Source organism: Pongo pygmaeus, chromosome 8, assembly GCF_028885625.2.
Source record: "Pongo pygmaeus isolate AG05252 chromosome 8, NHGRI_mPonPyg2-v2.0_pri, whole genome shotgun sequence".
In the NCBI taxonomy this organism is placed as follows: Eukaryota; Metazoa; Chordata; class Mammalia; order Primates; family Hominidae; genus Pongo; species Pongo pygmaeus.
Genome location: NC_072381.2, coordinates 28,458,127 through 28,472,479, shown reverse-complemented (window position 1 = coordinate 28,472,479; position 14,353 = coordinate 28,458,127). Strand labels below are relative to the sequence as shown.

General features: G+C 39.3%; 1 protein-coding gene across 3 annotated transcripts in view; it reads right to left on the bottom strand.

Annotated features, from left to right (window-relative positions):
- The window catches only part of RAB18 (RAB18, member RAS oncogene family), a 35,915-nt gene extending 24,108 nt beyond the window's left edge, over nucleotides 1-11,807 (bottom strand). For 2 of the 3 annotated variants that reach the window (XM_054435717.2, XM_054435719.2), the window contains exons 1-2: nucleotides 11,450-11,690; nucleotides 5,943-5,998 (exon numbers count right to left, since the gene is read on the bottom strand). In XM_054435717.2, coding sequence (XP_054291692.1) covers nucleotides 5,943-5,998; nucleotides 11,450-11,517 — 124 coding nt within the window. In that variant the 5' untranslated portion in view covers nucleotides 11,518-11,690. Of the gene's footprint in view, nucleotides 1-5,942; nucleotides 5,999-11,449 lie in introns of all 3 variants that reach the window. The other variant, XM_054435718.2, reaches the window with a different exon arrangement.
- Between the last annotated feature and the right edge of the window lie 2,546 nt (nucleotides 11,808-14,353).

Sequence of the window (14,353 nt, the reverse complement as noted above, 5' to 3'; positions counted from 1 at the left end):
GACAGATCTTGCTTTGTCACCCAGGCTAGAATACAGTGGTACGATCACAGCTCACTGCAGCCTTGACCTCCCAGGGTCAAGTGATCCTCCTGCCTTGGCCTCACAAAGTGCTGGGATTATAGGCATGAGCCACTGTGCCCAGCAGAAGTCATAGGTATTTTTGAAAGCTCACTAAGGAAATAACATCAACCCATAACAACCACAATTTGTCTAAGTGTAGTTGAAATATACCAACCCTCAAAAGACATTTTCACATATTTTAACAATTATAAGTCTTAAAATAGATTAAGAAATATGTTGTGACCCAGTCTGAAGTAGAAAAATGGTTTTACATTCATTTTCTAGGTTTTTATTTGAAAATAGTTTTTAAAGCACCCTTTTTATAGTCAAAAGGTACATAAAACGGGGTAAATAAAAAAAAAATAATAAAGCGAATTGTGCCTATTTAATCAGATTATATAAAATTAGTATAACTAATTTCTACAGGATCTAATTTCCATGCTTACCAATTCCATCTATGCTACCAATTACTTAGATAAGTACCTGATTAAGGACCACCATGTGATCCTGTCATAGCAGAAAAAGAAACCTAATACTATCTTTTATCAAACACTCCTATGTAATAAGCAAACAAACAAACAAAAACACTGGTCAAGACATTTTTGCAGGCTGAGAGCAGTGACTCACACCTGCAATCCCAGCACTTTGGGAGGCCAAGGTAGGAGGACTGTTTGAACCCAGGAGTTCAAGACCAGCCTGGGCAACAGTTTGGTGAGACCCCATCTCCAAAAAAATACAAAAATCACCCGGGCATGGTGGCACGTGCCTGTAGTTCCAGTTGAGGAGGCTCAAGCAGATCACTGGAGCCCAGGTGGTCGAGGCTGGAGTGAGCTGTGTTTGTGCCACTGCATTCCAGCCTGGCGACAGAACAAGACCCTGCCTCAAAAAAATAAAAAAAATAAAACTTGCAATTTTGTGTGTATGAGTGTTTATTTTTATGTCAGAAATGTTAACTTGTACTACATTTTAAAATATTTGTGTTTCATTATGTTTCCTTCTTAGTCTCAAATATGCATATGTTGGATTTCCTTTTCTGATTTCCATATCTATCATTTTCTAATTCGTTTTAACATTTTCATTAATTTTGGTAAATTCTACCTGCTTTTTCCATTTCTAGACTCTGTCTCTTATTGTATTTTCTACAGTTCTCTATTATCTATGTGATCCTTTCAATTTCATCTTCATTTCAGTAATAGTTTTATTTTCTAATTTCATTTATTTTTCTTTCCACTCAATCAGCTTACCTTGCATTTTCTCATGCAATCACTCTATTTCTTCCCCAGCCTCTTTTATCAACTGCGTTGTGCTCTCAGCAGTAAATACTTCATTAAGCTTTCTAAACTCATGGCAAAATGTTTGATCACAATATTCATCTTCTTTATGGCAATATTTTAGGTTACTGTTCTTCATCTGTCCTTTGTTTTTCTGTTTCTTTCTTCCTTTTTTATTTCCAAACATTTGTGGCAGTCAAGCTTAACGAATTCCTTTTGATTATTCATCTCTGAAGAAGTGCTGGTTGTCCAGAACCTGATATTTGTAGGAGGTTCATGCAGAAGGCCAGAGTGCCTCCAGTTCTGGACTGACAACTTTTTTGTGATTCAGAGATTTACCTAAGAGACAGTTTAGCATTTTACTTCTCAACAGCCAATGCAGACAGGCAGTCTGGAGGTTTTTCACAATGCAGTCATCTCCTCCCCAACTGCTATAGAGACAGACACATATTACTTCCAGCAAAAATGGCTTGTTTATGTGACTCCTTGTTTGGCTTCATTTCCCCGACTTCTTAGAATCAAATCAGGTGCAGGAAAGCTCCTGCCTTGAGCTGAAGAAACCCATTTCACTTTTGTAAACAAGGGGTTTAGGTTTTATACCTCAGGGGAGCCTTGCAGTTTCATGGGTGTTTCTTGCTGTCTCTGAGCTCCACAGCCATGGCATCCTACCTACTTCTTCTCACATGCAGCCAGCCCGATGGCCACTGCTCCTGGCAACAATTCCACCTATTTTGTGGCTTGGGGTTTTTAACTGTCTTCTAGTTTAGTGGAATGCTGGGTTTGTGTGTCAGTTTTTCCCTCTCTTTGTTGTTTTTACTAATTGCCAACAAAGAAAAATGCTAACTTTATAGTACCATCTGCAAATCCCAAATCCAACAATTATCTTAAAAGAGTATTTTATGCAAGACAGAAACTTAAGTGTCTCACTAAGTTACTAAAAGGTAACAATAAACTTTCCTTACTACTATTTTACTGTGGGGTAAAATACCAATTTTCATAAAACACTAATTTTCACAAGGCCGTTAAGTAATTGTTTTTATTTTTAAAACTCATTTGTGGGCTGGGCATGGTGGCTCACACCTGTAATCCTAGCACTTTGGGAGGCTGAGGCGGGTGGATCACTTGAGGTCAGGAGTTCAAGACCAGCCTGGCCAATATAGCAAAACCCCATCTCTACTAAAAACATAACAATTAACAAGGCATGGTGGCATACACCTGCAATCCCAGCTTCTTGGGAGGCTGAGGCAGAAGAATCACTTGAACCTGGGAGGCGGAGATTGCAGTGAGCTGAGATCATGCACCACTGCACTCCGGCCTGGGCAACACAGCAAGACTCTTGTCTCAAAAAAAAAAATATAAATATATATATATAGATAGATAGATAGATAGATATATAGATATATATATATATATATGTTATTACCTAAGGCAGAAAGTAATCTGATGCTTCAATGTAAAAGATATTTTGTTCAACATATTCAAGATCCAGGGCCTATTTGGGGAACAAATTATATATATTTTCACCAGCATACTATAATCTTAGTATTTGTCTTTGGAGAAGACAAAGCCTTTTTAGTAATAAAGACAACCCACGATTTGTTATGCTACAAGTCTCCAAATTCCATTTGGATTTGTAATGAAGACAGTTAATATTATATGTATGTTCATTCCTTCAGTAAAATTTTAACTTTAGGCAAGTTTATTTTCCTGCCAGTTGCTACTGCTCTCCTCCTGGCTAGCCATTACCAATATGTACTCAGGCAGGTTCTGACCAAAATAAGGTTTTACTACTAAGTAATTTTTATAGGAGTAAATAATACACCAGTCTGGGCACAGTGGCTCACACCTATAATCTCAACACTTTGGGAGGCCCAAGGCAGGTGGATCACTTGAGGCCAGGAGTTCAAGACCAGCCTGGCCAACATAGCAAAACTTATCTCTACTAAAAATACAAAAATTAGCCAGGTGTGGTGGTGCATGCCTGTAGTCCCAGCTACACAGGAGGCTGAGGCACCAGAATCACCTGAATGGGGAGGTGGAGGCTGCAGTGAGCGAAGGTTGTGCCACTTCACTCCAGCCTGGGCAACAGAGCAAGACTGTGTTTAAAAATAAATAAATAAAATTAAATAATAATAATTATTATTATAATACAACAAAGCCAAATTACAACTGATTTTGAATTCGTGTTTTAAATGATTCTCTTTCCTATGACACAAATAAGAGTAAATCTGTAAATCTTAATATCATGCAAAAGCTAAGTAATGCCTAATTTATTGAAAATTTAGAGGCACCATGAGTTCATATGAAGAAAAAGAAACAAACAAACATGAGCTCCTCCTGAGCTGGGCATGGTGGTACATGGCTATAGTTCCAGCTACTTGGGAGGCTGAGGCAGGAGGATCACTTGAGCCCAGGAGGGTGAGGCCAGCCTGGGCAACACAATGAGACACTGCCTCACAAAAAAAGAAAAAAAAAAGAGCTCTTACTTACAGAATTCCAAACAAGATACATAGATAGAGTGATGGCATTTTAAAAAAATCACCATTTGATAACCATCACAGTTGGAATGACAAGATCATATACTGTCCTTATCACTTGTCACAGGCAAGAATTATCAATGGATGCTACAACAGGAGGGCAAAAAGTATAAGGAGGAGGATACCTATATAGTCTCAATGTATCTCTCTACAAGAAATATATTAGTTATGAAGGGAAAAATAATACCTTCACAGAGGAGTAAGTTGGCATATATCACCTTAAGTAACCAAAGTCCCACCACCAGTAAATGGGATAAACAGACACAGTGTACCTCCTGACACTATGTTCTGAAAAACACTTCTGTGGAATTGCTGCCAAAACTGCATAACCTGAATCTAACCGTTAAGGACACACTGGACATACACAAATTGAGAGATATTCTACAAAATAATTATTTACTCTTCAAAAATGTCAAGGCCCTGAAAAGGCAAATAAAGACTGAAGAATTGCTGATTAAAAGAGGCTGAAGAGGCTCGACGCGTGGCTCACACCTGTAATCCCAGTACTTTGGGAGGCCGAGGTGGGTAGATCACTTGAGGTCAGGAGCTCGAGACCAGCCTGGTCAACATGGCAAACCCCACCTCTATCAAAAATACAAAAAAAATTAGCCAGGCATAGTGGCATGTGCCTGTAGTCCCAGCTACTTGGGTGGCTGAGGCAGGAGGATCACTTGAACCTGGAAAGTGGAGGTTGCACTGAGCTGAGATGGTGCCACTACACTCCAGCCTGAGTGACAGAGCTAGACTCTGTCTCGAAAATAAATTGATTCATTAATTAAATGAAATAAAAGAGGCTAAAGAGAAGTAACTAAATTCAATGTATGATCCTGGACCCGAAACAATTATTTGTCTTTTGCTATATGGGACATTAATGGGACAACTGATAAAATCTGTGTATAGACAATAAAATGTATCTATGTTCATTTAAGAAATACACATTAAAGTATGCAGACATTGAAGACATCATGTCTACAATCTACTCTCATTTTTTTAAAAAAGAATACTTTGTGTATGTAGAGAGAGAATGATAAAGCAAATGTGACAAACATTAACATTTGGAGTAATTTAATAGGATACACAAGAATTATTTGTGCTATTTTTACAAATCTGTGAGTCTGAAATTGTTTCACAATAAAATTTTAGAAACAGACATACAATCAATGAAAACAAATAAAGGCAGTTAAGAGAAACTCTTTATTTTCCCTAACAATAATGCTAGGATCATCTTTACTATATTCTCATCAGATCATGAAATTTTAAAGCTGAAAAAAAAAAGTATTCTCTCTGCCCAAAACCTCCCAATTTACAGATGAAGTTAGTAAGTCAAGTGACTTCATCAAGATTACATGTAATTCAAGGCAAAGCCAACCAAGACTATTATCCAGCTCTGACTCAGCTCAGCTACCTTTCAACTATTCCAAGTGGTCTCTTCATCCCTTTACATTGTCTACGTCTAAACACATGATACCAAAATACTTACCTCTATCTTCTCATATATTCTCATAAGTTAGGGTGACTAACCATTTTCAGGTGATCTAAATTTTATCCTTAAAAGGCATTTAAGTATCATTGCTCCTAACAATCCTTAATAACTAGTATCAATACATATGTGAAGATAAGAGTACATGTCAAACACTGTAGCAAATGCTGAACACACAAAATTAACACACTCTGTTAGGTCTATGATGACGGAGACCAAGTTTGTTATTCAATATTATAACCCCTCCTCTTAGTAGCAGTCCCTGGCATACAATAAGTATTCAAATAACTGTTGTATATTACAAAATAAAAGATAATCCATAGTACAGGAAAGAAAAGTGTGTACAGATAATCACATTAGCAGTTTTAATAAAGTACCATGAGACAACACATAAGGAAGTTATTTTCTCTTGGTAAGATCTAGAAAGGCTTCAAAGATTTAATGATACCAAAATTAAGTCTTGAAGAACAAATAAGATTTCAACAGACATGGAGGCAGTGGGGTGGTGAGAGGAAGGTAGAAGGATTTAGATTAAAAAGGCCAAAGGCAAGAAAATACTGGCCATTTCTATAGAATTTTTAAACACAGGCTTACCTATTGTTGCTGCAAGTTCTGGATCAAACGTATCATCTGTGAACCTCAAGAGCAGGCTGAAAGAGATATTAAAAAGACAGGTTGGGAACTTGAATTTTCTAATCATATGATAAATGTGTTCATAATTATTTGGTCACAAATTATTAGATGCAGATAAAAATAACTGATGTAGGCCTGTTCCTAGGAATACTGCCTCAGAGCAGGTATACACAGAAAAATTAAATTACTAGAAAGGCAATTTAAAAATCCCAAGAGCAAAGTAGTTTACTATTAAATATATTCCCCATGCTCTCCTACACAATCCCCCAAGTACAAAAGGTGGGGGTTTTTGTTGTTGTTGTTTTTTAACTGTTCTGGTATGTCCTTCTGAGAAAATGATATTAGCAGCATGTCATGCTTTAACTGACATAGATGAAAAGGGAAAAAATAAAGTCTCTTAGAATGCAACAAACTAGCTTTAAAAAATCTGATTGTGTAATCCACTCTGAATTCAAGCAAAACCAGAAATATATCAAAGCCGAGCATTCTGTAACACGCAGTATGGCTACTACCTAAGAGAGGATACAGTAAAAAGAGAGGTTAAAAGAAAGATTACAGGACAGAGTAGGTAGACTCGGGCAAACACTAGGTAGAGTGTGTAAAACCAAGTAGGCAACTGGAGGCTACTGGAGGCTGTTAAAGAAAGTTAAGACAAGTACTGCTCTTTGTTTTTAAAAGTTAATACTAACAAAAAATGGAAGAAAATCAATGGAAGACAACTGCCATGATTATGGCAAGAGAGAACAAAGGACTAAACCTAGGAAATGGTAAGAAACTAGAAAGAAAGGATAAAAGCAAAAGACACCAGATTAGAAGGGTACTCTAAGATTTTACATCTTCCAGAATTATTTTACTTACTATGAAGCAGAAGTGTCAGTTATTAGAAACTCTTCAAAAATAAAATCTAAGCTTTTGTTAAAGCCCTTGATTTTAACGTCATTCAATCTTCCCTCATGTTAACTTCTGAAGTATAAGACTCTCCTAATTGACCTGTTTGCATGAATAAAATCAAAGAAACAGCCATCAGATATCTAAATTATAGAAAAATCTTATGACTCTTTCTATAGGTTGTGATTATTGCTGGTAGAGGTATGTTTTGTCCGTAGAGTTTTTGCAAAACATAATGGCCTCCTGGTAGTTTCCAAACCCAGTGTCATTAATTATATTTGAACGATTAACTCTCCCTTACTTGGTTTTGTTTTCTTGTATTTACCATAAAACCAGCATCATAAAATCAAAGTAAAAAAGAAGAGTCAAATTCTAGATTTATCTACTTAACATCTTGACTATATTTACTTACTTGGAACATAGGTAACAATACTAGTAAGACTCTTAAATACTACCTATAAAATTTTTCTTCTCTCCCAACATACTCAGTTACCCATAATTTAAGAAAAGATACATAATTAATATCTACACGTGGTCACCACAGAAAATATTACTACAAAAACATAAGTTAAGATTACCTTGTAGACTAGTTGTAATAATATCATAATAATAATACAATAATGATGATATTGGGTATTATTTATCGAACATATGGCAATGTGCAGACACAAAGCCAGAGGTTTTTCTCTCACAATTGCTAATCCTTAAATGGCCTTTGTTATTAACAGTACTTTGTAATGAGAGGCAGGGAATTGGTGGCATGGCGTGAAGCAACAAATTTTAATACAGGCTCTGGATATACATCAGATCTTAGACAGGGGTACCCTGGTAACCCAAAAAGTATTCTAAATTCTATGTATGCCTTTTTCTAGGCAGAGAGTCCATTTCTCTATTAGACTTTGAAAGGGACAGAGAGTCCATTTCTCTATTAGATTTTGAAAGGAACTGACAATCTCAAAATAATTAAGAAGCACACTTTTTTTTTTTTTTTTAAGAGACAGGATCTCACTCTGTTACCCAGGCTGGAATGCAGTGGCACAATCACAGCTCACTAATCCTCCCACCTTAGGCCCCCAAGTAACTGGCATGACAGGTGTGCATCACCACGGCCAGCTGATTTTTTTATTTTTATTTTTTTAGAGGCATGGTCTCATTATGTTGCCCAAGCTGGTCTCGAACTCCTGGCCTCAAGAGATCCTCCTGTCTCAGCCTCCCGAGTAGCTAGGATTACAGGATGAGCCACTGCACCTGGCAGAAGCACCATTCTTATAATATTGTATATTTACACCCTCATATTTTCAAAGTTGAAGGAGGAAAATGTTTTCCATGCAGAAGTAGAGATGGAAGGAGTAACTACCACCATGGCACTTAGATGTGACCAAATTTATAATAAACAGAGTGTGATTATGACTAATCTGCATTTTTTAAATTTACAAATGAAATTTACCAAAAAAAAAAAAAAAAGGGAAGGCAAGGGGCATAGGAGGGACAGCAATTTAGATAATAGGTCTCTCTAATCCCTTCCAGTTCTTGACACATTCTGCTACTCTTTACCTTACCAGGCCTAGCCACAGAATCGGAGTCTTACACATTTAGGGTCTGAGAGGTTTCTATTCCAACCCCCTCGCTTTTGAAATGAAGGCCTACAGCATTCAAGTATCACACACAAGGTCACATAAGTGGCAGCCCCAGTTTCATAATCCTGATCTCCTGACTACTATCACATACCCTTTAGACTCTAACACTATGAAATACACTAGAAAGTAATCCACTAATTCGGATTAAACATATCCTTTGTTTTCCCCAACAACACAAGTGCTATCTCACTTCCACTAGCTCCAGCTCTGTAATGAAATAGAAACAAACTTGGTTAAAACAATCCTTTAAGATAATATCCACAACAAATGTTTTTGTACTAATTCACTTTAAAAGGCATAGACTTCTATTTCAGTGGAGTCATTTATGCTCATCTTATCCAGAAACGTAAGTGTTTAAGATTGTTTTCCATAGCATATCACATAAGCCAATAATGTATATCTAGCTAGACAAATAAGACAACTTTCTCACTATATGTAATCCTTTCACAAAAGAAATAAAGTGACAAAATCCTGCATCGAGCAGTTGATAATCCATTGCTACGTATTGAGGAAAAAGTTTAAAACAGATTAGGCCCACGGTAAATTTGTTTCTTTGTTTTGGTGGCATGAACTAGGGAGACTGATAAATCCACTTAACAGGCCTTACTCTACAAGGAGAACCTCGGTTGGGTGTCATGCCTTGTGTCTACAATCCCAGCACTTTAGGAGTATGAGGCAGGAGGTTGGCTTGAGCCCGTGTGTTGGAGACCACCTGGGCAACACAGGAAAATCCCATCTGTGAAAAAAATTTTAGAAGTAGGGCCGGTTGTGGTGGCTCATGCTTATGTTCCTAGCACTTTGGGAGGTCAAGACAGGAGGATCTGTTGAGCTCAGGAGTTCGAGACAGCCTGGGCAACACAGTGAGTCCTCCTCTCTATAAAAAATAAAAAAACACTAGTCAGACATGGTGACTCGTGCCTATAGTCCAGCTACTCAAAAGGCTGAGGTGGGAGGATCACTTGAGCCCAGGAGATTGAGACTGCAGTGAGCTATGATCATGCCACTGCACTCCAGTCTGGGTGACAGAATAAGACCCTGTCTCAAAAAAACAGCGGGTAGAGCAGACGGATTTTGTTTATATACTCCAGTTAACCTTCCAGAAAATTTTAACACACCCTAACTTGTCATCCATGCAATACATTTAGAAAAAGTGCTAACCGACCATGTATTGGGTTGAACTACATGAAATGACAACCAACCATTCCTGACTTCAAAAACACTAATTTCATATGCCTGAACTTAAATGAGAACGATATCTCAAGGAAAAAAGGAGAAAAGAAAAAGAAAGATCACAAGGCTGTGAAATTCCTATTAAGACAATGTTTACATTAACTTTTTAACACTCAAATATATATGTGCAATAATAGATGATCATGTAAATAATTTTACTCATGCCTTTTACACACACACAGACAAATCATGCTGGTTTGCTAACTCACAGTATTTCATTATTCTGTTCCTTGGTATGTGCAAATCCTTCATTCCAGGAGACACAGAGGACATTACATGAGGAACACTATGAAAATGTGTTGTCAAACTGGTGGCTCACGTCTGTAATCCGAGCACTTTGGGAGGCCGAGGTGGGCGGGTCACGAGGTCAAGAGATTGAGACCATCCTGGCCAACATGGTGAAACCCCATCTCTACTAAAAGTACAAAAGTTAGCTGGGCATGATGGTGCGCGCCTGTAGTCCCAGCTACTCGGGAGGCTGAAGCAGGAGAATCGCTTGAGCCCGGGAGGCGGAGGTTGCAGTGACCCGAGATCGCGCCACTGCACTCCAGCCTGGCAAAAGAGCGAGACTCCGTCTCAAAAAAAAATAAATAAGTAAATAATATCAGAATATATTACATAAGCTTTCAAATTCTGAAGAAGCTTTTAAAAAGTAAGACTTTATGAAGTGACTTTTACAAGTTATTTGAGGAGAGCTTTCATTCTAGTTTGTAGAATTAAGGCTACTTCAATTTATGAAATACAAAAAATTATTTGAAAGATATGTGTATCAGAAGGTATAGCTAAAATATGAAACTGATTACAGCCCCTGGACTGTAAATGTGGTTTAAGGATCAGGACGGCCTTGAACATAACCTACTCATAATCAGATGGCAAGAATGACATCAGCTGGAGAACTCTGTTCCAAGACCTGGATGAAATCACAGCCCTCTAGCAACATCCACCTAGATCCATGTCTTACCTTATACTCAACTCCACTGTCAATATTATTTTCCCCAAGGAAAAAGTCAAAAATGAAAGGACAACACTAATCTTCTGTCTCCACAGGATGTGGCAAAATGAGAAATCACAATTACATTTTATTTTCAAAGGTGGCCCACGGCTGAAGCACTCGAACCTTACACTAAAGCGAAATTTTCCAGCAGTCACAAGATCCAGTTCTTTCACAGCCGACTAATAAAAAAGTAAAAGAATCGACATTAAGCTGCGCCCAAACAGGCCAGGAATGGGAACTAAGGCGTCACGAAACTTCCCGAGGACATTACGCATTTAGAAAAGGCCCCAGAGAAACCCTGAAGTGGGAAAGTTATGTCTCCCGGGTCTCGGGTGACAGGCAACCTGAACCCCGAGAGGCTCGAGGCAAGGCGCCCCCGGCCGGATTCGGGCCCAAACCAGCCCGCCACGCCCTGAGCTCCGCGCAGCAAACCGGCCGGCCGAGCCGCGGCCCTCGGAATGGTGTTTTCTCAGCGCTACAGGAGGGACAGCGACCCAGAGAACTTGGGCCTGGCAGAGGCCGGGAACCAGGCAGGCGCGGGTGGGGAGAGAGAAGCAGAAGTCGCGGGAGAGCGCGGCCCAGATGTCGAGGAGGGCGCGAACGCAGCCAGCCCGACCCCGCCGCTGCAGTTTACAGTTCCCGTCGCGGCCCAGGAGACAGCAGCCACCGGGGCAGAAAGAGCCCAGCCATCCTCGTCACGACCCGCACCTCCGCCTCACCTGGACTTGCCCACCCCACTCTCGCCGATGATGAGGATCTTCAGTGTGGTTAGCACGTCCTCGTCCATCCTGACCCCGCTCCGCTCCGAGCCCAGCTGGCCGCCCCGGTGCGCCTCTCAGCCCTTCAGCAGAGTGAGCTGCTGCGCATGCGCGCCGCTCCACGTCTGCCACCTTCCTTTCACACCGGGTGTTCAGGCTGCCGAAGCCCTGTACTCCCCAGTTCCGCCTTGAGGTAGCTCCACGGCTGCGCAACCCAGAATCCCGGGCGTTTTTCCGGACTGAGTGTTCCTCCCCTGCGCAAGCGCAGGTGGGCAGCGCTGTGTATGACTTTGTTGGCTTCTTCTTGAGGTCTAGCTCCACCCCAACCTCAACCTAACCCTCCTTTTGAGTCAGTGGGAGGACTCAGGAGAATATCAAGCTGTTTTATTTCAGCAGCTGCTCATAACAGCTGCACTGCGGTGGGAAAAGCACTGTGCTTGAAGCAGATTATCTTAAATTTAGGTCCAACTCTACCTTATAACTGCGTTGTCATACTACCCAGCTTTCTTAGCCTTTCTCCATCTCTGAGAGACATAGTAACACTTCTTAGAACATCTGCTTCTTATTGTTATGAAGGTTAAATGAGTTAATTTGTGAAGACATGTTGTTAACCAAAGTGCTCTATAAAAGATGTGATCAGGTATTAACTTGCTGGCTTCCCCTCTGTTATAGTGGAGAGCATCCTCTGCACCCTAATTCATCTTGAAAGGGAGGCATAGACTTCAGGTAGGTCAGGTGCATGACTTCTGGCCGTGCAACTTCAAGCCAACTCTCCCTCCTCATAAGAACTGCTACACCCAGACTGCAGGAAGTGTATGTCTACACCTTGCCTCCTGCATTAAGTTGTAAATCTTAGTGAAGGTACCAAACCTCATTCATAATACTTAGCACAGTGCCTGGTACATGGCAGGCACTCAATAAACCTCAGTTCTCTTGTCTTATTTCCTTATACCTGCAGCTAATGTCAGATACAATGGATATTTGATTAAAGACTACATATAAATAAAATTTCAAATGTTTAGAAATTAATTTGTTAAATAGCTGGAAAAGCCCTTTCAAAAGATATCCAAATGGCTTCTCCTCCTTCAGGTCTTCGCTCAAATGTTGCATTCTTAAAGAGGGCTTCCCTGTCCATTCTACTGAAATATGCAAATCCCTCCAGCATTCTCTAGACCTCTTTACATTGTTTTCCTGCATAGGACTTAACCATTCTCTGATACACAATATATTTTACCACTTTATTAGAAGTCTCATGAAGGCAAGGATTTTTTGTTTTGTCTACTGGTATGTCTTCAGTATCTAGAGTACTTCATGGCACATAATATGTGCTAAATAAATGTATGCTGAATGAATTAATTGAATGAATGTTGTAGAGTCCATTCCCAACCTTAGAGAATGTCAATGAAACAACCTCCACTTCTCATCAGATAGCCCTTGAAACTTCAGTTAAGTCTATCTAGCTTACTTTTCATTATGACAAAAAGATCTTATTTATGAGGTTCACAGTATTATCAAGCTCTCCTGCCCTGGGGTCCCCAGATCCCTAGAAATCCCTGAAAACCTTTCAGGGGGGTTGCAAGATCAAACTATTTTCATAGTTAATATGTTACTTTTTCATGCACATTCTCTGATGATAATATAATGGAGTTTTCCAGAGGCTATATATTAATAACATGTAATAGCAAAACAGATTGAAGGCAGAACAAGATATGTGAACTTATTGGTTTTCTGTGATATTAAGCCAGATATTAAAGGGATTTCCTAAAATGTAAAACATTGCCACTGTTCTCAATTTTGTTTTGTTTTAAAGTAGTTATTTTCATAAACATTTCTATTAACTGGTAATAGGTTTATTATTGTTTTTAAGTAAATTAACATGTTTAAAATTTTCTCAGTTTTAATTTCTAGTAGGATAAATAAGAGATGTAATCTCTTTGGGGTTCTTATAATCAAAAGTTCTTTCAGGTCCTCAATGATTTTTAAGAGTATACAATAATTTGTACAACCAAAAAGTGTGAGAACCATTGCACTGTGCTATTCACACCAAGATAAATACAAAAACAAAAACTTCATCAATAAATCCAGGGCTATCTCTTGCAACCTGTAATACTGTTGACAGATATTGGCAATATCATTTTCTCTTGGATTTCCTCCATCTCTTGGCCATTTCCTCTCTTTCTTTTTCTTTTCTTTTCTTTTTTTTTTTAAGAGATGGGATATTGCTGTGCTGCCCAGGGTGGTCTCTAACTTCTGGGCTCAAGAAGTAATCCTCCTACCTCAGCCTTTGAGTAGCTGGAACTGCAGGCATGCATCACCACACCTAACTAATTTAAAAAAAATTTTTTTAGAGATGGGGTCTTGCTATGTTGCTGGTCTCAAACTGCTGGGCTCAAGAAATCCCCCTGCCTCGGCCTCCTGAATTGCTGGAATTAGAGGCATGCACCATGGCGAACAGCTCCTCTTGGCTATTTCTCAGTTATTTTTCTGTGATCCTCTTGCTCATTTTTTAAACAATTTTGTCTTTAGGATTTTAGCATGGTTTTATCTTCTTGCTCTGCTTACACTGTCCCCGGTTGTCTTCTTGGCTTCTTCATCCCCAAATTTATATCTCTGGCTGAGATTTTTCTCCTGAGGTTCAGGCCAACATACACAACTGCCAAGACATCCCCACATGGGGGCTGGCAATAAAGAGATGTATGTAAAAGACACAATGAATAACTGTCCCATGCTTAGTGAAGGAGAGGGGAAAGAAAAGGGAAAGAAAAACATCAAACATTTCTCCAATGTTTCAAGCCTCAGCACTACCAATCCGAGAGAAAACCCAAGACAGAAACAAGAAGGAATATGAGTTTCGTTTCAGCCATA